Source organism: Molossus molossus, unplaced genomic scaffold, assembly GCF_014108415.1.
Source record: "Molossus molossus isolate mMolMol1 unplaced genomic scaffold, mMolMol1.p scaffold_m16_p_13, whole genome shotgun sequence".
NCBI lineage: Eukaryota > Metazoa > Chordata > Mammalia > Chiroptera > Molossidae > Molossus > Molossus molossus.
The window spans coordinates 56,862,351-56,884,631 of NW_023425348.1; the positions used below are offsets into that span (position 1 = coordinate 56,862,351).

General features: G+C 48.4%; 1 protein-coding gene across 1 annotated transcript in view; it reads left to right on the forward strand.

Moving 5' to 3' along the window:
* Positions 1-19,542: 19,542 nt before the first annotated feature.
* Positions 19,543-22,281, forward strand: part of SPON1 (spondin 1) — a 278,917-nt gene continuing 276,178 nt past the window's right edge. The window contains exon 1 of the mRNA XM_036259901.1: positions 19,543-19,964. Coding sequence (XP_036115794.1) covers positions 19,727-19,964 — 238 coding nt within the window. The 5' untranslated portion in view covers positions 19,543-19,726. The remainder of the gene's footprint in view (positions 19,965-22,281) is intronic.

Genomic DNA, 22,281 nt, shown 5'->3' on the forward strand with positions numbered 1-22,281 from the left:
GCCCAGGCTGCCTTCTGGAGATGCGTGGCCTCGCCGACAGCCAGCACCTGTGAATGAAGCCATTTCAGACCATTCAGTCCCGGAATGTTGCCGCCAGGTCACGTTAGCTGCACGAGGCATCCTTACCAATTGGCTTTCCCATAGAATCATGAGTGAGGAAGAGGGTTGTTGCAGAATGCCATGTCATGTGGTGGTTTGTTCTGCGCACAGCAAAAGATCACCAACAGAGGGGCACACAGGGAAAACAACTCTGAGACGTGTAAATCTGGCTCCCCATCAGGGGGGCTCAATACGAATGAATTAGCCAGTGACCTGACCGGACTGTGCATTTTGAACCAGGAACCTATATTTCATTTGATTTCCCACTCGGACCCTATGAAGTGAGATTTATTAGCAGTAACTCAGGCCAAAAGATTGTGTTCAAGCTCCTGGGTTTTCAGAGTCCAATTTGTGTTTTAATAATGTGCCCTAACTCTGATAATACACTGTCACACTTACTGTGGGGGTGGAACCCAGCTTGGGTAATAGTTAAGTCCCTTTCCTTTCTTGTTCTCTTTAAGATCCAGTCCCAAACCTGCAGCCTACCTACCACAGGCCCCTTCTTCTCCCAAAACAAATAGAAGAGTTGGAGGGAAGAAAGAGAGAGGGGAGAGCCTTTGTAACACCCCTGGGTAAGACTTGAAAATCACCATGGAGCCCAGTGGTCTCATGAGAGACAAAAGCATTCAGTTGCCCTCTGTTTGGACAGCTGAGACCGGCCCTGGCTCCCCCCAGCATGCGTGCCAGGAGACCCAGGCTGAATCCTAATTCTAGGCAGAAAGAGGGGGCTCCTCAGGGACGATTTCGACAGCAAATAGGTGAACCCTCTCTAATGACCCTGTGCTGTCTTCCAGGAATACTTTGGAAAAATTCTGATTTAGCAATCACTCCTGAATTTTTACCCTATCCTACTCAGAAAGCAGAGTGGTATAAAAGCTGAGTATGTGTGGAGGAGGAGGGAAAATACTTTAAAGAAATTATTTAATTCACCGAGTTTTTGATTGGGAGATTCTCTTGAGCTTTTAAGCCACAAAAAAACGGTGGCTCTGTGTCAAGAAGCCCTTTCTCCAGAGCCGTTCTGACCCAGCCTTTTGCCCTTAGAAGATGCCGCAGCATCTAGGCATCGGGGGCCATGCGTCAGCACGTGGTATCCTCTGTAGCTATGCTCCCTCTGGAAATGCTGGGTCCCCTGCACTATCCTAAACTCAGAGCAGGGGTTTCATGTTCAGAATGTGATGGAATATTCTAGCTCTCCGACTCATAGGGGATCACCGTGGGCCGGAGCTCTCTCCTCTGTAGAACACAGAGAATATTGTATGCCTTGCTGTGTAGTTGTGAGGATGAAATGGAATAATATACAGGGGTGAGCACATGTAGGGTTACAGTTGTAAGTACGTGAAACAGTCTCTTCATTCTTGTATTATTCTTTGTTCTTGTATCATATTTTTTTCCACACAAACAAATATAAACCTACCTTTGCCCACCTTGCACGTAAGTTCCTGGCGTGACTTCTGTACATCTTAGGTGCTCCTGACTCGTGCTCACAGTGGGTGGTTAGTGAGCACCAGCTCCTCCTAAGCTTTCCACATGTGTATTTATTTGAGGGGTGAATGGCCAAGAGGTTACGATTTTTATTTTGTCCATAGAGACAAGAGCTCTTTATTTTGTTTACACAGACAGGAACTCTTTGTTCTGCATTTCTAAAAAAAAAAAAAAACCAAAACCCTTTCCAAAGGCTCCTTTGCTAAATTGGAAAATCCATTCAACCCCTCTGAAGTGGATTCTGTTGATTATCTGCTCAGCATTCTTTCTTCCCTCCTCCACCCCTTTCTTATTCCTCCTGCTTTGTAAAATCTTAATTGCGTACAGATATTCATGCTTCTCCCTGGCCATCGGCTTCAAGAAATGTAGTCCCCATCCCAGCTCCAGGGGAAGATCTGATTGGTCCAAGCCAACAGGTTTCTCAACGTCGGAACTATCGAAGTTTTGAATTGGATACTTCTTTCTTGTGGTGGAGGCTGTACTCTTCAGTGCAGGACAGTTTAGCAGCATCCCTGGTCTCTACCTAGTAGACGCCCTCTTCAGTCATGACAATCAAATATGTCTCAAAACATTGCCAATGTCCCCTGGTGGGAGGGGACAAAATCACCCCTGTGGAAAATGATCAGTCTAAGCCAATCATAGGGCCCTATTACCCTTGCTGGTGATTAATTTAGACATTGGCATGTGATGCATCTCTGGCCAATAGAGCTCAGAGAAAGTTTGCTGAGCTTCTGAAAAAGGTTTCCTCACTCTTAAAAAGAGACTCAAGGAGTGGATAGGTCCCTTTCCCTCTGTTGGACACTTTGGGGTCTGATTATAATGACCAGAAATGTAGGAGCCATCTTGCAACCATGGAAAACTAGCCTGAAGACAAAGTCAGCTCACCAAAAGATAGACTGATCGTGACATTTTGATGCTGCCATTGAGCCACCGAGTTAACCAAGCCTGGAGTTCACTTACTACTGTGAGAGTTCATTCATTTGTTCATTCAGACATTATCTACTGGATGCCTGCTACGCACCAGCTACTGTCCTAGAAACTGGGCCAGATTGGGAACAAAGTAGTCATATTTCCTGTAATTATGATACTGGCATTTCAGTGAACTTAGTGTTTAAACCACTTTGAGACAATGAGACGATTTTCTATTACTTGTTGCCAAAGGCAACCAAACAATACACCTACCAAATGTTAAAACTCTCAGCATCTCTTGGGCCTTCATTGATACCTAGGAGGTTTGTGGAGAGTGATTTCTATCTCACTCTCCACAGGCCATTCCAGACCTTCTACACTTTCTTCAAACCTCTGACTATCAGTGACTTTCTCCAACTAGGCTCTTACTCTTGAGCTACAGACTTCCTGTGGTCTCCAGTGACACTGTGCATACCAATTTCATTGCATTTGTCCCAACATATTTGATTTCTATTGATTTACCTATGGAGGGTGCAGAGGGGTAGCTAGCTGGATCTAGAGGAGAAGTTGAAGTGCTAAATGATGCAGAGAAGCCATGAGGGAGAACATGTCTGGGATAGAGTAGACTGGGTCCTAATAGCTTTCTATTTCCCTTTTCCAGTTCCCACAAGGTCTTGCTAGTTTTATAGAAAGGAACCCTTTTCTTAAACCGGCCCTAAGGGTAGCTCCATTTCAGAGATCAGCAAACTATGACTTGTGGGTCAAACCTAACCTTCTGTCTCAGAACTTAAGAATGGCTTTGCATCTTTAACTGGTTGAAAAAAAGCAAGAGAGAAATAACACTTCATGAACCATGAAAATTAGACAAAATTCAAATTTCAGCATTTGTCAATAAGGTTTTATTTATTTATTTATTTATTTATTTATTTATTTATTTATTTATTTATTTAGTGGCCTAAACAACAGAAATGTATTTCTCCTAGTTCTGGGGGCTGGAGGTCCGAGATCAAGGTACCGTCAGGGCTGGGTTCTGCTGGGCTCTCTTCCTGGCCACTCAGGCTTCTCGCCATGTCCCCTTGCATGTCAGGGACAGAGAGAGCGCAGAGATCTCTACTTAACAGGGCCTTAATCCCATCACGAGGGCCCCCTTCATGACCTCATCTAACCCTAATCACTTCTCAGGGACCCCACTTCCTAATGCCGTCATGTTGGGGATTAGGATTTCAACATAGGAATTTGGGAGGGACAAAATTCAGTTCATAGCCATCCGGGAGGCCCCAGGGAGGGGCTCAGATCTCATCCTGTCTTTGGAAATGACAAGTCTGGATGTTGAGAATGAGGTTTGGACAAGGCGCTGAGCTCCTGCAGACCTGTGTGGGAAGGGAGGGCAGTCTGTCCACTCCTACTTCACCTTCTGCAGGGGTGGGCGGGGGGACACCAGCTTCCCCAGGGACCTGACGTATGAGGTGAGGCCTAGGAAGCCAAGTCACAGGCAGGTGACCCACAGGGTTGCTCCACTCACTGCAGAAAGCACCCAGCTCCGGGGCCATGTGGTCTTGAAGGTTAGCTGTGCTGTGGGACCCTGGGCTACTCATTTAGCTGTGAGCCTTGATTTCCTCACCTGAAAATGGGTCCAGTGACCCTTCCCTGACTGGCATGTAGTGCTCTGAGAGACAGGAAGAGCAGGGTGCCCAGGGAACAGATGGGCAAGGAGCCAGTGACAACAGTGGGCCGGGGGTGGGGGAGGTCGGGAGCTCAGGTTCTCAGAGGGGTCGGGGTCAGGGTCTCCCAGCATCACGGCACCACAGGGCTGAATGCGGATCTGCAGAGCCAGGGGCAGGGAGTAGGCCATGAAGAAATGGGGACAGCCAGCCCTGAAGGCCCCCTTGCCCCTTCTGAGTTTCCACGCTGAGTTCCTGTGATCCTTAGGCTCAGCCCAACCAAAGTCCTGCTCATGGTATAAATGGCTGCTGTGCTGCCCAGAGCTCTACTGGTGACATTCCTGGCACCTGCTCTCCTCTCGCATGGGGCTCCCAACTGAGCTGACTGTGGGCATTCTCGCCTCTCACAGGATGGAACCTGCCCCACAGTGCTCCCTTGTTCCAGAGGCATCGACTGTCCCGGCCAGACAAGATCCGTGCAGGGCCACACTGGAGCGCATCCTCACGGCCTGCACCACGCAGAGCTTCTGGGGAAGAGTGGAGACCTACGAGGCCCGCGGGCTGAGCATTCCCTACACCTGGGGCTCTGGAACTCGCCCAGGATGAGTCGTTCCTAGGAAAAGGGGCCCAGGGACTGAAGAGGGGGTGAGGAGGCGGGCACTGCAGAGTGCAGGGATGTGAGGGAGGGAGCTGGATGCCAATGTCAGGGTTCTGCCATTTGCCAGCTGGGTGACAGTAGGCAGGGCACACCTGCTCTCTGGACGTCCAGTGTTTCATCTGCTAATGACAACTTGCCTAGAGAGGGTGCAGAAGGGCTGCTGCGACCTGGGACCCTGCAGTGGAGAGATTGTACTTCAGCATGAGCCTCAGATCCAAGAGTGAGGCCCGCTCTCTCTGAAAGGGGAGTTCTATCTTCAGGGAGAAGACCATGCAGGTCATTTTCTGGAAGAAGCCTCTCAGGTGTTGATGGTTCCCCAGGTGAAGTCTGCCAGTTTAAATGCTAATTCAATGCTATTTAAACTGTACCAGGGCCATGCGTTGTCCCTAGCAGCAACCAGCACCAAGGGGGATCGGACATCCCATAACAGCCAGTGGGTGGTCTAGCCCAGTTCGTTGGTATGAGCTTTTTTCATCCTCTGTTTCTCCTCAGGGAAGCTAGGGGACAAGTGGCCCCCTTGGTCCTGGTACTAAGGACTCATGAGGTCTTCATCTGTCCTTCCTCCGGCTAAGGCCCAGCTCCTGTGGACTCCAGGGTCCCCGTCAGAGGAGGCAAAGGTCTCAGCAGTCAGCCGGTGCTGGGGCAGTTCTGACGCCTGGCCCATAAAGGTTTTACTGGAACAGCCGCGCTCATTTGTTTAGGTACTGTCTGTGGCTGCTTCTGTGCAGCAGCAGCAGAGTTGAATAGTTGCTATAAAGACCACATGACCCATCAGTCAAAAATATTTATTATCTGTAAAACTTCGCTGATCCCAGCTCTGTTTCACACAACGAAAAAGAGTCCTGCCTAGCCCTGGCCGGTTTGGCTCAGCGGGTAGAGCGTCGGCCTGCGGTCCAGAGAGACCCGGGTTCGGTTCCCGCTAAGGGCGAGTACCTCGGTAGCAGTTTGTCCCCGGCCCTGGTTGGGGTCCTGCAGGAGGCAGCCACTCGATGTGTCCCTTTCACATCGATGTTTCTCTCTCTCTATCTCTTCCTCCCACTCTATCTGAACAAAAAATGGAAAAAAGTGTCCTCGGGTTAGGATAAAAAAAAAAGAGTCCTGCCTAATACAAGCACTTTGTGAAATTAGAGATTATCGGGACCTTTAATCATTCAGTGTATCTCTGATTGGGTTTGATGGCATCATCTTCTGCTCCTGGAAAAGTTGGAAGGCAGAAGCCAAGAAGAAACTTGGATTTAGACCGGCAGAAAGATGGCTGGCCCCCGAACTAATAAATCCAGGCACCTACTTCTTTTTTAAATTTTATTTTTCAATTACAGTTGACATTTAATAGTATTTTATATTAGTTTCAGGTGTACAACAGAGTGGTTAGACAGTTATAAAATTTATAAGTGATCCCCCTGATAATTCCAGTACCCACCTGGTATTGTACATAATTATTAGAATATTATTGACTATATTCCCTATGCTGTATTTTACACCCTGAGACCATTTTGTAACTGCCAATTTGTACTTCTCAAGCCCTTCACCTTTTTTCACCCAGTCCCCCAACCCCCTGCACTCTGGCAACCATCAGTCTGTTCTATGAGTCTGTTTCAATTTTGCTTATTAGTTTATTTTGTTTTTTAGATTCCACATAGTATAAGTGAAGTCATATGGTATTCATCCTTCTATGACTAACTGATTTCACTTAGAATAAAAATCTCTAGGTCCATCCATGCTGTCGTTAATGGTAAGATTTCATTTTTGTATGGCCAAGTAATGTGTCATTGTATATATGTATCACCACGTTTTTTTGTTTGTTTGTTTGTTTGTTTGCTTTTTAATCCTCACCCAAGGATATTTTTAAATTTTTTATTCAGGTAGAGTGGAAGGGAGAGAGAGAGAGAAACATCAATGTGAAAGGGACACATCGAGTGGCTGCCACCCACACGACCCAATTAGGGCTGGGGATAAACTGCAACCGAGGTACGTTCCCTTAGCGGGAACCAAACCCGGGTCTCTCTGGACCACAGGCCGATACTCTAACACTGAGCCAAACTGGCCAGGGCTGTATCACAACGTTTTATCCACTCATCTATTGATGGACACTTAGGATGATTTCTTATCTTTGCTATGTACATAATGCTACAATGATCAGAGGGGTGAATGTATTCTTTTGAATTAGTGTTTTGGGTTTCTTTGGATATAGATTCCACTGCTGGGTGATCAGGCAGTTCTAGTTTTAACTTTTTGAGGTACCTCCATATTGTTTTCCATAGAGGCTGCACCAATTTACATCCCCATCAGTAGCGCCCAAGGGTTTGCCTTTCCTCTACACCTTCACCAACATTTGTTGTTTGTTGAGGATAACAATTCCGACAGGTGTGAGGTGACATCTCCTCGTGGCTTTGATTTGCATCTCTCTGATGGTTAGTGACGCTGAGCATCTTTTCATATGTCTGTTGGCCATCTGTATGTCTTCTTTGGAGAAGCAGGCACCCGCTTCTTTTGTTTTCCAAGTATGTTCTGCTAAGGCTGCCTGGTGGTTTTGAATAGCGACTGTCGCCACACAAACATCGTCAAGAAATGCAGAGGGCCTGCGTGGACGTGTAGCGGAAACAAAAGGCTAAGTAAGCCATGCCCACCCTCTGAGCGGCTGAGCACTCCCTGCCGTATTTCCATGGTTGATTGAATTCATTAGTTTGTTCATATCTCGGATACACTTATTTCATCTGCAAACCTATATTGGAAATTGTGTAAGGGAAGTTGGAGACCCAACTGAGCAGAGACGTGCAACAAATGTCAAGATCAATGAAACAGACTTTTTTCTTCTGCCTGGAAGGGTAAGTGCAGGGTCTGGTATTGGTGGCTCTAGGAGGGGCTGTGAGGGTGGTGGACGACGGAGAGAAAACAGAGCGGCTCTTCTAGAGTGTCCACCTGTTATTGTGAATGCTCATCGGACTGGCGAGGGTAGAAAACCAGACTGGCATGAGCGACCTGGAGTCCACGAAAAATTACCGGGAAACCAAGCTGCTCCAAACTAGGCCATGTTTCTCAAACTAAACAAATTACCTACCTGGGCATGCACATAAATCGCCAACAAGCTCACTGGCATGTAGACAGTGGAGTTGTGGGGAATTCATTGGTACTGGAAATCAGAAAATAGTCAAACAGCATCTTGATGCTATATCACAGAAAAAATATGAAGTCTTTAAATTATAGGGCGGTAGTGTTGATCCTGGTCAGAATTCCAGGACAGATGTATCATTTAGGGGTCACATTTGTCTGTTAGTAATTGGAAACCCCAAAGCATAGCTTCACCAATTTAGAGACTTATTTTTCTCATTCTGTGAGCAGCCCTAAGGCAGGCTTAGTTCAGCTGCTCAAAGATGTCAGGACTTAGCTCTATGAGATTTTCTTGGCCTCTCCCTCATTGTCATCTTATGGTCCCAAGATGGCTCTTCCATGAAGTTTGAAGACTTCATGTTTTTCTGTGATATAGAATCAAGATGCCATTTGACTGTTTTCTGATTTCCAGTACTAAGGAATTCCCCATTGCCAGCAGATTGGCAGGGAGAAGGGGAAGGACAAGAGCAAGTTGATTCTGTCCCGCCCTCCCCACCCTTCTTTTAAGGAGCTTTCTTCCAAAGCTCTACCCAGTAACTTCGTATATCTCATTGGTCAGAATGTGTCAGGTGGTCTACTAATGTCTGAAACAAATGGGGAATAGTTCAGCTGGGCACATTGCTCCCCTCCCCCAACAAGACCAGGGATTTATTAGTAAAGAAGGAGAGAATGCATACTGATTACACACCTAGCAGTCTCTCTAGCAACAGATTTTTCCAAGAAACAGGCTATAAGCATGTTTTGTTTTGTTTTAAGACAGTTGATCACAAGGAATTTTCATGATTTTTCAAAGAAACTGTCCAGCAGATTAACCTACTTTTCCTTAATGAAAATGTTAGTGGGCTGTCAGAAAAAGAAAATATGGGAGATGCAGTAAATGCATTTATCATCAGCAAGGCACTTAACAAAGCCACTTGTAATGTCCTTATAGAGAAGATGGAGAAATATGGACAAAATGACAGTAGGGTAAGGTAGATTTATCACCAGTTAAAATACTCAAAAGACTGTTGATGAATAGTTCATGTCAGCTCTATAAGCAAAAACTATTAGTATTATAATATATTATTTTAATTAATGCCAGACATGAACAATAACAATATTTATAACTGACAGGAGATTCAGTTCTTGTCCTAGTCAAGCTCCACTCCAGTTTTTGGGATGAGGATCTAGCAGACCTTAGTAGTCTTGAAGATGATGTTAATCTGGAATGACAGATTCAGAATCCAAAATGCTCTAGGTGGGGTGGAATGGTGGAGCAAGCAATATTAGCTAGCATTTATTGAACATCGATTACATGCCAAATAATACGCTAAGTACTTTCCAGGCATAGTCTCGCGTCCTGTAAGAGCCCTGCGTTGTAGGCCTTCTTATCATCTTCATTTTACAGATGAAAAGACCAAGACTCCAAGAGTCACTTGCCCAATATTACACAGCTGGAAGAGAAAGAACTAGCTTCCTACCCAGGTCTCTTTGTCCTCAAAACCTTTCTCTTCCCCCTGTGATATTCTGATTTTCTATTGATAATGTAAATAAGTCCTGTATGTCAGAACCAAGCAAAGATGTGGAAAAAAAAAAAAAAAAGGTTGGGGGAAGGAGCAAGTAAGGAAAGGACTTGGTGGTTTGGGCTGAAAGGTCAATGGCGATGACTCCCACTTACTTTGAAGTGCATTAAACCGTAAAGAAGGACTGATGGAATGGTAGAGTGGTAGGTACATTTGTGCTAAAGCAAGTCTAGTAAAATGTTCTTTGTGGAATCAGGGTAGTGGGCATTTGGGTGCTACTTGTAGAATTCTTTCAACTTTTCTGTATGTTTGAAAATGTAATAAAATGAGGAAAGAAAATGCCAATCGATAGCATGACATGGCCATGTTTAAAGGGGCCTCTCTCTTCGGGAATAACACAGCCATACTTTATATTCTGTCTTCAGTTCTGGGTGCCTGATTTTTTCAGGGTTGGTGACAAGCTGCAACATGACATTGGGAGAGAGAACAGAAGGATGAGGGATTCAGAAACCATGTCTAAATGGGAAGAGAGAAGAAAATAAGGCAACATAGTAATTCTCAGCCAATACTTAAAGAGCTATGCATTAGATATTGGTGGCTGGGTAACAAAGCAAATCAAAACTCACTGGCTTCAAACATCATTTATTATTTTACATATAGTGTCTGTAGCTCAGAAATTCAGGAGCAGCTTATCTGTGTGGTTCCATCCTGGGGTCTCTCATGAGGTTGCAGGCAAAATGTCAGGAGAGGCTGCAGTCCTTTTACATAGATCTCTCCATAGGGTTGCATGAGTGTCTTCATGACACGGCAGCTACGAGCCCCCAGAGCAACCTGTCTAGGAGAGGAAGGAGTCACAGTGCCTTTCATGGCCTCGTCTCTGAAGCTACTCACCATAACCGCTGTATTAGTCTAGTCGTTAGAAGCTCGCCACTGAGCCCAGCTCACTCGCAAGGGGAGGAGGAGTAAGTTCTACCTCTTGAATGGAGGCGTCTCAACGCATTTGTAGACACGTAAAAACCACCAGAGTCTGCTTCTCAGTAAGAGAGTTAGGCTTGTTCTATAGGGATCTTAAGAAGTAGTTTTTATTTTAATAGACGTAAAATTTTCCTAATAATTAGAGTTGTCTAAAAGAACAGGAATGAGTTGCCCTTCGCTGGAGGGAACCAAAAGGAATCTGAACAGTAGACTGGAGATGTGATAGTCATTCTTTTATTCAACAAATATCCGCAGAGCATTTACTACTGGCCAGGCACTGTGTGAGGAGCTGTGGATGCAACAGTGAGCAAGACAGGTGTGGCTCCTGCACTCCCGGACTGACTGTCCTGAGAGAGTGGACAGGCACATCAGACAGCTGCAGGTTGTGATGAGTGTTGTGAAGGCAGTAAGTAAGGAGTGTCATCGCAACTAAGGGCTAAGGAGCTACTTTGGTTTTACAGAGAGTTCATAAAGAAATAAAGGACCAGAGAATCCTTTAGATTCCTTTCAATATAATTGTCACCCCTCCCTCCCTCCCTCCCTCCCTCCCTCCCTCCCTCCCTTCCTTCCTTCCTTCCTTCCTTCCTTCCTTCCTTCCTTCCTTCCTTCCTTCCTTCCTTCTGCAGACACTAGCACCTACTATGTGCCAGGCACTGTGCAAAGTGTTAGGGATACGAAGTAAACAGTCCTACCTCTTAAAGACCCTGGGGTCTTGTGAAAGTTAACAAGATGTGTACATCTTGATAAGGGCTCCAGGGGTTAGGGACACAGGAGGGCCAACCTGCCTGGGGCATTAGTGAAGGCTTCCTAGGGTGCCATTTGAGCTGTACTTCTCCTCAAGGATATGGAAGGGGGCTGACAATCAACCGAAGAATCTTTTTAAAAGGTCAGCATTGAGATGCCAGGACTTGTTAAGGAGAATGAAAGAACAGAGACAAAGTGAAATGTTAAGTTTAATGAGTTAATGGAGCCCGATGAAGGAATGCACTCAGGACGCTGGCCCCTGTACATTAAGATGCACTGAGCCAAGAACTAAAAGCTCATTTCACATTTAAAACTTCTCAAAAGAAACTCCAATACCACAGTCTCATCACCAGTTTGCTTCTGTGACAGCAGCCTCCCCTGTGACTCCCCGCCACAAGCCTGCTCCAGAACGGTAGCCCCTCACTACCCCGCCGCTGCTTCATGCTCCTACAGTCTGTGCTACTCGAGAGGGCCTTTCCCCGAATTCTACCCTTCCACCAAGTCCTACGGCTCCCTGGAACCTTTGGGCCCCTCCAGCCTGTGGGGACTCTCCCTTTGGGGACTCTTCGAGGAAACCTGGGACCATGTGTCTTGGTTCCCCATTGACAGAGATGTCTCTTGTTGACCTGCGTGGGTTCTCAGATCAGTTGTGACTTTGGGCAAGCAAGTCACCTCGCCTCTCCAAGCCTCAGTTTACTCACTTGCAAAATGGGTCTAATAAATGCACCCAGGTTATTGTGAGGATTAGATGAATCTATAAAAATGAGGCACTCAGACCACCGCTGCCTGGCTCATAGTAGGCCTGATACAACTGGCAGCCTGAACTGGCAAGCCCTCTGTGGACAGGAGGCAAGCCCCCATCCTTCAGCGACTCCGTAAACAGAGTCAATGGGGCCGCTATCTAATGAATGCATAAAATGTGTTTTATTTTTATTTCCCCTCAATGCCCAGACCAACACACTTGGTTCCAATTTTCTAAGAAAAATGAGTGCAGGTCTGATGATGCTTTGGGAGTTTTTTATTCAGGTCCTAGCTCTCCGGGCTGTGTATTTGAAGTAACAGTCGGATGCAGCTTATTTAAAGCCACAGTCCAGTCCTGACACTTCAGCAATTGTTTTTCCGATGGGGAGAGGAGCACAACTTGAGCCATAGATAATTGGAAGGCAGAGGAGACTTCCTTTATTTTCAGCACATAGACAATTAAGCATGGCAGCAGGAGGGGGGCATCTTTTCTTTGTTACTCTTTTCTGGCCACTTCTGTCTTCTTCCTTCATCTCCAGTTGCTGGATCTCCCTCCTTCCCTTCTGTCTCTTCCTCATGTCATCAGGCTGAGAGGGTGTGGGTCCATCTTCCCCTCTTGGCGCCTCCCTCCAGTTCTAGTCTTACATGTAAGCAGAGGGGCTGTCGGCCAGCAAACACTGAAAGCCGCCGAGACCGCGGGTACCTGCACTCCTCCGCTCTGGCTCTCCTGAGGACACCACTGTGAGCAGCCACGTGTCACCTGGTGGGCCAGGGAGGGAACACAGACACGGTACTTTTCTGCATTGGCCTGCTAGCAAGAGTACCTTTATCAGATTGATCAATTGGTTTGGAAATCAGAGCACAAAACTAAGAGGAAGCAAGATGAGACTTTGAGAGCACCTTACTTACACTGTGGTGCTGGGACCCAATATCTTACCAACTCCCAGGAGCCTGTGCCCAGCACCCACCTAGCTTCCGAGCCGGAGACCTATTATCTTTGACACAGTCCACACCGTACACCCACCTTTGAAAGGCCCCTTAAATGGGACATATCCACAACTGAATGTAGGTAATCTCACCTGATCCCCCCATTCTCACACACCCCATAGCTTCTCTTCTTAAATTCATTATCTCAGGTGATATAGCACCACTGACAACCCCTCCCTGCCCCATGGCTCATGAGAGAACCCTCAGAGCCATCCCTGAGTCCCTTCTCCCCTCCTACACATCGCCATGCACAGCATCCTCTTCACCCCTGGCTAGACAGCCCTCGGTGCCATGCCCCCCTCTAGCCTCAGCCCGTGACCCTCCTCCAGACGCCGTGAGAGCCTTGCAGCATGTGTCCCTGCCCCAGACTCTGCCTGACGGTCCATCTTCATTCGGTGCACTGCAGAGGTCATTCTGTCACCCCAAGGACACAGCCTGCCTCTTCACACCTCTCTGTCTCTGTACTCTGTGTCCTCTGCCTAGAGTACGTGTTCCTTTTCTAATGGGCAAGTTCTTACATATCTTGCAGGAAGGTGTTGAGTGCCATTTCAAATGCCACCTCTTCCTGGGCTCTCACCCCAGACACAGTCAGTCACTCCTTTCTCTGTTCCCTCATTGATATTTAGTACACATGAGTCTTCATTTCACAAATATCTACTTTATCTGTCTCTGTGGCTTCTTGCAGGCAGGAATTATGTCTTCACTTTGTATCACCTTCCTCCTAATCAATAAATGATTGTTGAATGAAAGGCTTAAATTTCACAAAAATTCATTGGATAGCTAATTCATACAGACACAATATTCTAAGCAGTGGAAAACTTCGTGACCCTATATTCACAGAGCAAACAATCCAGTCCAAAATTGGCTCAAGGAGGTGACTTTAAGAGTGCCCTCAGCCCGGCCAGTGTGGCTCGGTGGATTAAGCGGCGCCCCATGGACTGAGAGGTCCCAGTTCGATTCCTGGTTAGGGCATGTGCTCAGCTTGTGGGCTTGACCCCCAGTAGGGGACGTTCTGGAGGCACCTGATGGATGCTTCTCTCTCTCTCTAAAAAAATCAATTTTAAAAAATTGAAGGAAAACAAAGAGTGCCTTCAGAGTTCCTTATTTAATATTGCTGCATGTTCTGTGTGTGGTCACCAGGTGGCAGTAGTTTGCCATGTCATGTGGTCTAAGCCATGAAGTTCCGGAACTTCAAAAGGTGGTTGGGGTGGGGGCTGGGGGAGGTTGCTAGATTAATAGCAGGAGAACCATAGGGGAAACGCAGGCTGTCACTAGGTTCTGTACATGGCTAGACTTGCAAGGGTTTGCTCTTGGGAGCTGCCACAGCTGCACCTGACATGCTGTTCAGCATTCAGACACAATGTTCTCTCTAATCCATAAGCCCAAAGCAGTTGGAAACTGAGAGGTCTCCAGGTTGGGACTAAGTCTACACCTTAGCAAACCTCCTGCTGTGCACTTCACTTTAACTTCAGTGGTGAACTTCCATTTAGCTGTGTAATGACAGGGCCCTTACCGACTGCTTTTGCCTATTTTAATTCAGACCGTAACTATGGCAATTAGGAGGTCTTGGGTGACCTCTGTTGGAGCAGTTTCAATAAAGAGATATGAGCTGATCTAAACTGTACTACATGGAAAAATGAATGGAAACAGAGGGAGCAGAGATATCAAGGAAGGGCAACTCTTTCAGCAAGTTTGACTCTGAAACACAGTAAGAGAACATCTGGAGAGGGAGAGAAAACTGATGACGGGTCCAATGTCATGCCTAGTGCCACCCCACCCCCCAACCACCGCTGCTGTCCTTCCAGGATGGGGGAGACTGAGCCGTGTCTGCAGGCTCAGGACATGGACAGGAGCGAAACAAACACAAGAGGGAGAGAGGATCACAGCCCGCTCAGTGCTCAGCAGAAGGGGGGGGGGGGGGTACAAGGACACAGGACGGGATTAGCCTTGGAAGAAGTAAAGAATCAAAACTTTGGGTTTTGAAGTGAACTTGGGTTTTGCCAGAGTTTGGTGTGAGGATAGAGGAGACAGAGACATGAGGAAGTTCATGTCTGATGACCTTTATTTGAGGGTGAAGTAAGAGACCAAAGAGTGAGAATAACAAAAAGTGATATAGCAAGCTTGAAAAAAAAAAATGATAAGGACTAGAAGCAAGAGAGCAGGCACTATGGAGAATGGGAAAAAAACTGATTAGGAATAAATATAACAATGATGGTAAGAACAGAATTCATGAGCTTGTCGTAAGGGTCTTAGTGGGGTTACCAGGTCTGATGCAGCGGAACTCAGGAGTCTGGGATGGTTCCGATGTTCTGCTTAGTTGATCCAGGGGAGGGGGCTGGTTAGAGGAATGAAGGAGGTGACCTGAGGAAGAGTGTTGGTGAGAATGCAGCTGAAATGGTTAAACATGGTGTCCAGTCTGGGTGGGGAAGGAATCGACGACAAGACAGGTGGGACAGTCAGAAGTGATGAAGCAACTGTGGGTCTCAGCGACGGAGGAGTCAGTCAGTGCAAAGGGGTGAGGAAGCGGGAAAGCTGAAGGCAGAATGAGAGAGGGCTGTTAAGAGCGAAGATTTCCAAAGCTGAGAATGGTTGGGGGGGGCAGCTAAGGTCCTCGGAGCAGTGGAAGTTAGAGGGTGGCTGAACCTCAAGTCTGAGTTATAAGCTCTGGGACAGCGGTTCCCTCAACTTCAGTTTGCATTTGTTCAAAGTGCAAATTCAGTAGGTCTGGGATGGGGCTTTGGACTCTGCATTTGAGGCAAATATTTGATGCTTGTGTTTCAGTGACCATACTCAGAAACACACTAGTCTAGAGACTCCTTTTTCTTTCCTTCTCTCTCAAAGAGGTGTGTGTGTTTGAGGGGAGGGAAGGGCGGTGCTAATCTCACCTTTTCCAATCAAAGCAATTTTTTTTTTTTGCCCCCTTGGAGACGTGAAGCCCCAGCTCTTCTCTTCTATGACTTTCCCACACACACTGATAAAGTTAATTATCTGCCCTGGCTAAATGACTTTCCCTAGCAACATCCTAGCAACTAACATCAGCTCTGCCTTAAGCTACAAAACTGGAAAGAGATTCCTAAAGTCCAGTATATTTTACAACAGAACAAAAACATCAGAACAGGAAATTAAACAGAAAGTAAACTGGACTCATTGCTAGGAGATGAGACCCAGACACAATAGTTCATGACAATCCATCGGAACACAATAGTCAAAATAAGAAACTTTCTCCTCCTAGGTCTACTGAAGTCCAGAGGAGAGAACAAGAGATCTCATTCCGTGGAGGAGAGGAGAATTTGAACGGGCAGGAGGAGGAAGGGCATCCTAGGTGATGGGAAAGCTATAAGCAAATGTGCCAAGTCAAGTCTGAAAGTGGGGGACAAGGGAACCCAGCTGGGTGGCACTGGGAGCTGAGCCCGGGACCTATGACAGACACTGTGGAGGGCCTTGAGGTCACTTGAAGAAGCTGAGTTGAGTCACAGGGTACTGGGGGACAGTTAAATACTTTTTATTCCTAGAACAAGTGTTTGTGGAGAAGGCACCAGGTGTGCAGGGAGCATACAGCAGTGAGCTCCGGAGACCGCCCCTGCCCTTATAGAGCTTAGAATCCAGGGACAGAGACAGACACCAAACAAATGCAAAATGTAAAAATCAAACGTATAAATGAATAAGTAATTATAAATCTTAAGAACATTAAGAGAGAAGGCACATATTAGGAAGAGCAGGATCTGTTCTGGGAAATCAGGAAGGATGTCTCTGAGGAAGCAGGTCTACGCTGAGATCGAAAGGGGGCATAGGAGTTGGCTGGGAGAGGGTGATGGTGGCACAGTCGGAGAGCGCAGGCTTCCAGGCGGCCGCACAGGGGGAAGTTCACAAAGCGGAGATGCCACGGTGCCTGGAGCCCATGAGAAAAAGCGTGCATGGCCTGAGGGGTCGTCCAGTAGGGCCTTGCAGGCCACATGGAAGACTCTGTTTTTGTCCTGAGAGCCCTGAAAAGCCACTGAAAAAAGATTTTAACCTTGGGATTGACATTCAACTCTGCATTTTTAAAAGGATCATCCAGACTTCAGTGCAGAAGACAGATTGGAGGGGCGCAAGAGTAGATGGGGGCAGTCCAGTTAGAAGGCGGTTCAGCTCAGACCGCCGTGGTGGCAGAGGGGGAGAGGGCTGGGCGGATTCAGGAGGTAGTTGGAAGGGGAAACCGATGACTCGGTGATGGATTAGATGTGCGAAGAGAGCAGGGGTCTGCTGTGACAGTAGAGCTGGGCAGTGGCATTGAAGCATGATGGGCTGCCTGGAGCCTGCTGTCATTGCCCTGATGACCACTGTCTAGTGGGAAGAACCCCATTTTGTTGGTGGTGAGGCCTGATTTGAATGCTAGTTCTTTTCCCCATACTAGCTGTGGCACCTACACAGGTAATTTTATAGGTTCCTAATCTGGAAAATAGGAGTTGGGAGGAAAAATGGACCTATGTGACATGGTTTTCCTGTCAGTGTTCCATTAAAAAATTAACTATTACATCCTAGCCTGCTCCATGCCACCCACCTCCATGTTAGATTTGAATGTGTTGATTTAGATGAAAAGACAGTCAAGAGCATGAATTTGGGCTACTGAACACATAATAAGCTTTGTGAAACAGGAGCCCCATGATATGCATCTCTGTAGTTTCCTGTCCTCCAGGATAAAAATTGGATATACTCTTAATTTGACCACTTAGTTTGTAGCATATATCACAATTATAACTTGCAGAGACTCGTGTAACTGTATTTAATATTTGCCTTTCCCATAGGATTGTAACATCCACAAAGGCAATAATATGCCTTGTGTCCCAGAGCTGAGCACATGGAGAGCCTTCCACATGAATGAATAAATTTTTGTTCTCTCTGGTGCCCACTGCTCAGCTCACACTTGGCCAGATCTACACTCAATGCAAACTTGCTATATGACTGGTATTGTGCACCATGGAGTCTAGCATGAGCTCCAAGCCAATACAGTGACTCTGGAGATCATTCACTCAGGGTACAAATGCAAATCTGAGTGTCACTTTTATAAAGGAAGGCTAGACAGCTAGGTCGAGTGCTGTTGAGGGTCCAGAAGGATCCGGGCTGAGAAAAGAGCATACAGTCATGGCCTCAGCAAGGGGGCACTCTCTGGTGACCTCTGAGAAAAGGTGTCCAGTTAATAGTGGTGGCGGGAGTCCCAGCATGAGAACTGAGGAGTAAGAGGACAGGTGAAGAGGAATGGAGACCTCCAATGCAGATGGCTCCTCCAGGCTGTTTGTTAGTGACGTCCAAGAGAAAAACGTGACCTCAAAAGCAAAGGCGATTACTTTTTAAGTATGTCCCTTGATGTGTTGACTGCCCAGGGGAAGAAGGAGCTGGGCCATCAAAGCTTTTGAGAGCACCTAGGTAGGGATGTGCACACTGAGGGGAGGCTGAGGCCGAAGGCACCTCCAAGGTAAGCTTGGTCATTGCTGTGACACTCAGGGCCAGCACAGACTCACCCATTGAAGGGATGAAGGGGTCAGGGACACAGGAGATCAGCCCAAGTTTTATGTGGGTCATTTCATTTGATTCTAGCAAACCCTAGAAGAAAAGTGTGTTGGCCCACAGCATACACCAGCACCTTCTCTGGAGCATTAAATGAAAGCTTGGAGAGGTTAAATAACTCCCCCAAGTCTCACAGTGGGTGAGTGGCAGGACTAAGGTTTGATTCAGGTCTGTCCCTAGGCAAACACTGGGAGAAATTTCTGCACCTGGGCCTTCTGCTGTCTGGCCTTGGGGCTGATGCCCAGGGCTCTGCCCAGCGAGTCCTCAGGCTCAGCTCCTCTCCAAACATCTGTCACTAGGGCTTGAGAACCTGAACTAAAATCTAAGCCAAGAAAATACAAGCTTTTCTTTGAGCCATTCAAAACTCCTTTCCGAGGCTATATGAGGACTCTAGCAGACGTTAGGCACTTTTGTCTTCATAAACTCCTCCCATGAAACAGTAGCAAACATTATATTTATGACCATGTATGTATATATAATATTGATGTTATACAGTGAAACATTTTATTGGACCTAGTTTTCTTTCTTCTGAGTTTAAAGAAAACGTTTCAGGAATCTCCAAAAGTATGACAGGCAGTAGGTACTGTGCCTACTGGACCCAGTGGATGAGTTATTTAGTCCATTTCGCATCCTCCAGTCTGACTTGTTCCAACAGCCGCTATGGGAAGAGCAATAGTCAGGTAGGCATGGCATCTGACGCTGCCTTAACCGTTGGGCTGAGGCCTCAGTTTGCTGCTTATCATACAAAGAGTGAAAGTAATGTCATGGTTATTGTGTGCAGTGAGAGTAGAGAAGGTGAGCAGATACCTTAAGTAAACCTCCCAGCATATAGCTAGGCACAGAGTAGGTGTGCAACAAAAGTTAGTTCTGTCTTGCCCTCCTTCCGGCACCCTGCTCCACGGGGTCCAAAGCATAGTGGAGGTTTGGGCAGCAGCCTCCTTGGTGGTGGGATAGAGCCCACAGTGTCCCTGCATCCTAGATTCCCTCGCCAGACCCTGGGAATCAGCATTGCAAAATAAACACAGAAGAGCAGCTAATCGCCAGCTCGGAAACAAAACAGTGCTGCGCTCGGGGATCTGGGCAAAATCAGCCCTCCCTCCTCCTTCGCCGCCGCCCTCCCTTCCTCGCGCTGCTCTGCTCGCTCAGCTCAGCTCAGCTCAGCGCAGCTGCCAAGCCAAAGCAGGCAGGGTCTCGTGGCTCCGAGCTCCCGCTTCCCGCCCGGGCTCCGCCAGGTCTTGCTTCCACGGGGACCCCTTCGGGCAGGAGTTGCGTTGCAAGGGCCAGCGGCAGCGACACAAAGTTGGGGGCCCGCGAGGATGAGGCTGTCCTCGGTGCCCCTGAGGCTGAGCCGGAGTCCAGCACTGCTGGCCCTGGCGCTGCCCCTGGCCGCGGCACTGGCCTTCTCCGACGAGACCCTGGACAAAGTGCCCAAGTCGGAGGGTTACTGCAGCCGCATCCTGCGCGCTCAAGGCACGCGGCGCGAGGGCTACACCGAGTTCAGCCTCCGAGTGGAGGGCGACCCTGACTTCTACAAGCCGGGAACCAGCTACCGAGGTAAGTGGCGTGGTGCGGCATTGGGGGCACGGGACCCAGCCCCCGGAGGGCGCCGACAGCGCCGTACCGGAGGAGGGCGCACAGCCCCCGGGCGCACAGTGCCGGTTCAGCCCGGCAAGGGCCCTTCTGTCCTGGCTGTCCTCAGTCCTTTCAGCAGTGAGCCAATTCCTAAGCCAGTTCCGGGGCCGTCGCGGGGCCCACAGCCAGGCGAGGCAACCCCCATCTCCGACCTGCGGTTTCCAGGCGTGGGCTGTAGCAAAGGGAAGCATCACACCGGCCTGGCTTGGGGGGAACCGGCCGGGCTCCGGGAGAACAGTGGAGACCCGCTTTTCCCCAGATCCGTCTCTGGGGTGGAAGGGACCCTGGTTTCTCTCAGTTGGGTCCCAAGCAAGGTGGAGAACTCTGGCTTTCCCCACTCCCATTCCTTAAGGAAAAGATAACAGCTTCTCTCTGACTGACACCCCCAGTGCGGACTGTCACTCCAGCTTCCCCGACAGATCCCTTCAGAAAGGGGACTTTAAGCTTCTCCTTTAACTGGGCATGGGAAAGAGGAGAGGAAGAGCCTGAAGCTTTTCGGAAGGGTCTCAGGAAAGAACTCCCAGTTATTTTCTTCTGGTCCCAGGCGAGGGAGAAGACCCTGGGTGGGTTTCCAGAACAGGCCCCCAATGGAATGGGCCTTCAAAGATCTCTGGGTAGTCTGGGGAGGGGAGAAGGGAACCCGATGAAGACGGAAAGGGAAGCCCGAATTCCCAAGGCCTGGTTCCTGGAAGCCGGGGACCTTGGCTCCCTAAACCCCTGGCTCCGTGCCCCAGGGAGTAGCGGAGCCGAAGCTCCTCTGCGGAGAGCGGGCTTTGGGGAGCGGAGGGAGGGCATGTCCAAGTAGGTGAGAGCCTTCTGGGCAGGGCTGGCAGCTTTACCAGCACAAACCTGAGGACCCCTGGCTTACCACCTCCCTCCTCAGCTGTGCCATCCCCATCAGACATCGTTCCCCCGCAGCAGCCGCTGCCTTCTCCAGCTGGGAGAGAGAACCAGAGGCAGGGAAGGAAGGTGCCTGGCTTCACCTGGGGCTCCTCAGGCAGGGGTGACAGGGCGCGTGTCTCTTCACCTCCGTCCCTTCATAAGTCAACGCTGGTACCAAGCAGGGGAAAGTGGGTCGTTGGGGCATCTTGTGGGGCAAATGTGTTCACAGCGGCTGCCCTTCCACACCCGCCTTCCCTGGGTCCCGGAGAAAGTTCGGAGCAGTGTCCGCAGGCGCCCGAGCCACACAGGTGACCAGAACCAGGGGCCACCCTTCTCAGAACGCTTCTCCCGTTTCTCCGGGGGTCTGTGTTCCGACTTTCTCCAGCCGGAGCTACCCAGAGCCGGCTTGCGGGCGCCCTCGGCATGTGGAGGCGCTCAGGGCTTGGCGAGCAGCCCCTCGGACGAGCGCGAGTCGGTGGGATCCTCCGGACTCACGAAGAGGAGAAAGACTTTGGGCGGGGAGCACGCGCTACCCAGCTCGGGAGGGAGCGCAAGGCTGAAGGAGCTGAACCCACCACCTCTCCGCCGGGCTGGGAAACAACCAATGCTCTCAGTGGGCTGGAGGGAAGCGGGCATATCTCCACTGGTCTCTCTCGCCCTCCCCAAAATGGAGAATTTGTTCTCTTGGGAAACAGATTCCCTGCTCCACGTGGCAGGGAAAGATGTGGCTCTGGAGTTTAGTAGCTGTATGACCTTGTGCAAATCCTTAATTTCTCAGGGTCTATTTTCCAGCTGTGAAAATAGCTGTTTATCCAACCTCTCTGTGTGGTTGTCTGGAAGAAACGAGTTTACAAAGAGGAGTGTGCCTGATGTCTTCAGTACATGTTAGTTTGAGTTAGATATGCAACCTTTATTAGTTTACTACCAGAGGGATGTGCCTGGTCAGATTTGTTTTGTGTGTGTGTGTGTGTGTGTTTAAAAGTAGGTTTTCTCATCCAGCCAGTGTGGCTCAGTTGGTTGAGCGTTGAGCGTCCTCTTATGCACCAAAAGGTTGCTGGTTTGATATCTGGTCAGGGCATATGCCCAGGTTGCAGGCTCAATCCCTGGTAGGGAGCACGCAGCAGTCAGCCCATAGATGTTCCAAGGTTCTGCTCTCACGTCAATGTTTCTGTTTCTCTCTCCCCCCCCCCCCCGCCTCTAAACATCAATCAAAGATATATTAAAAGCAGATTTTCTCAGTACTCCACCTGTCCAATCTACCAGTGAATGGTGGTTTTCTGGGTTCTTAAGAATTAACTGAATGAATGAATGATTGATTCCCCATGGTAAGAGCCTTGCCTAAAATGTTCCTAATTTA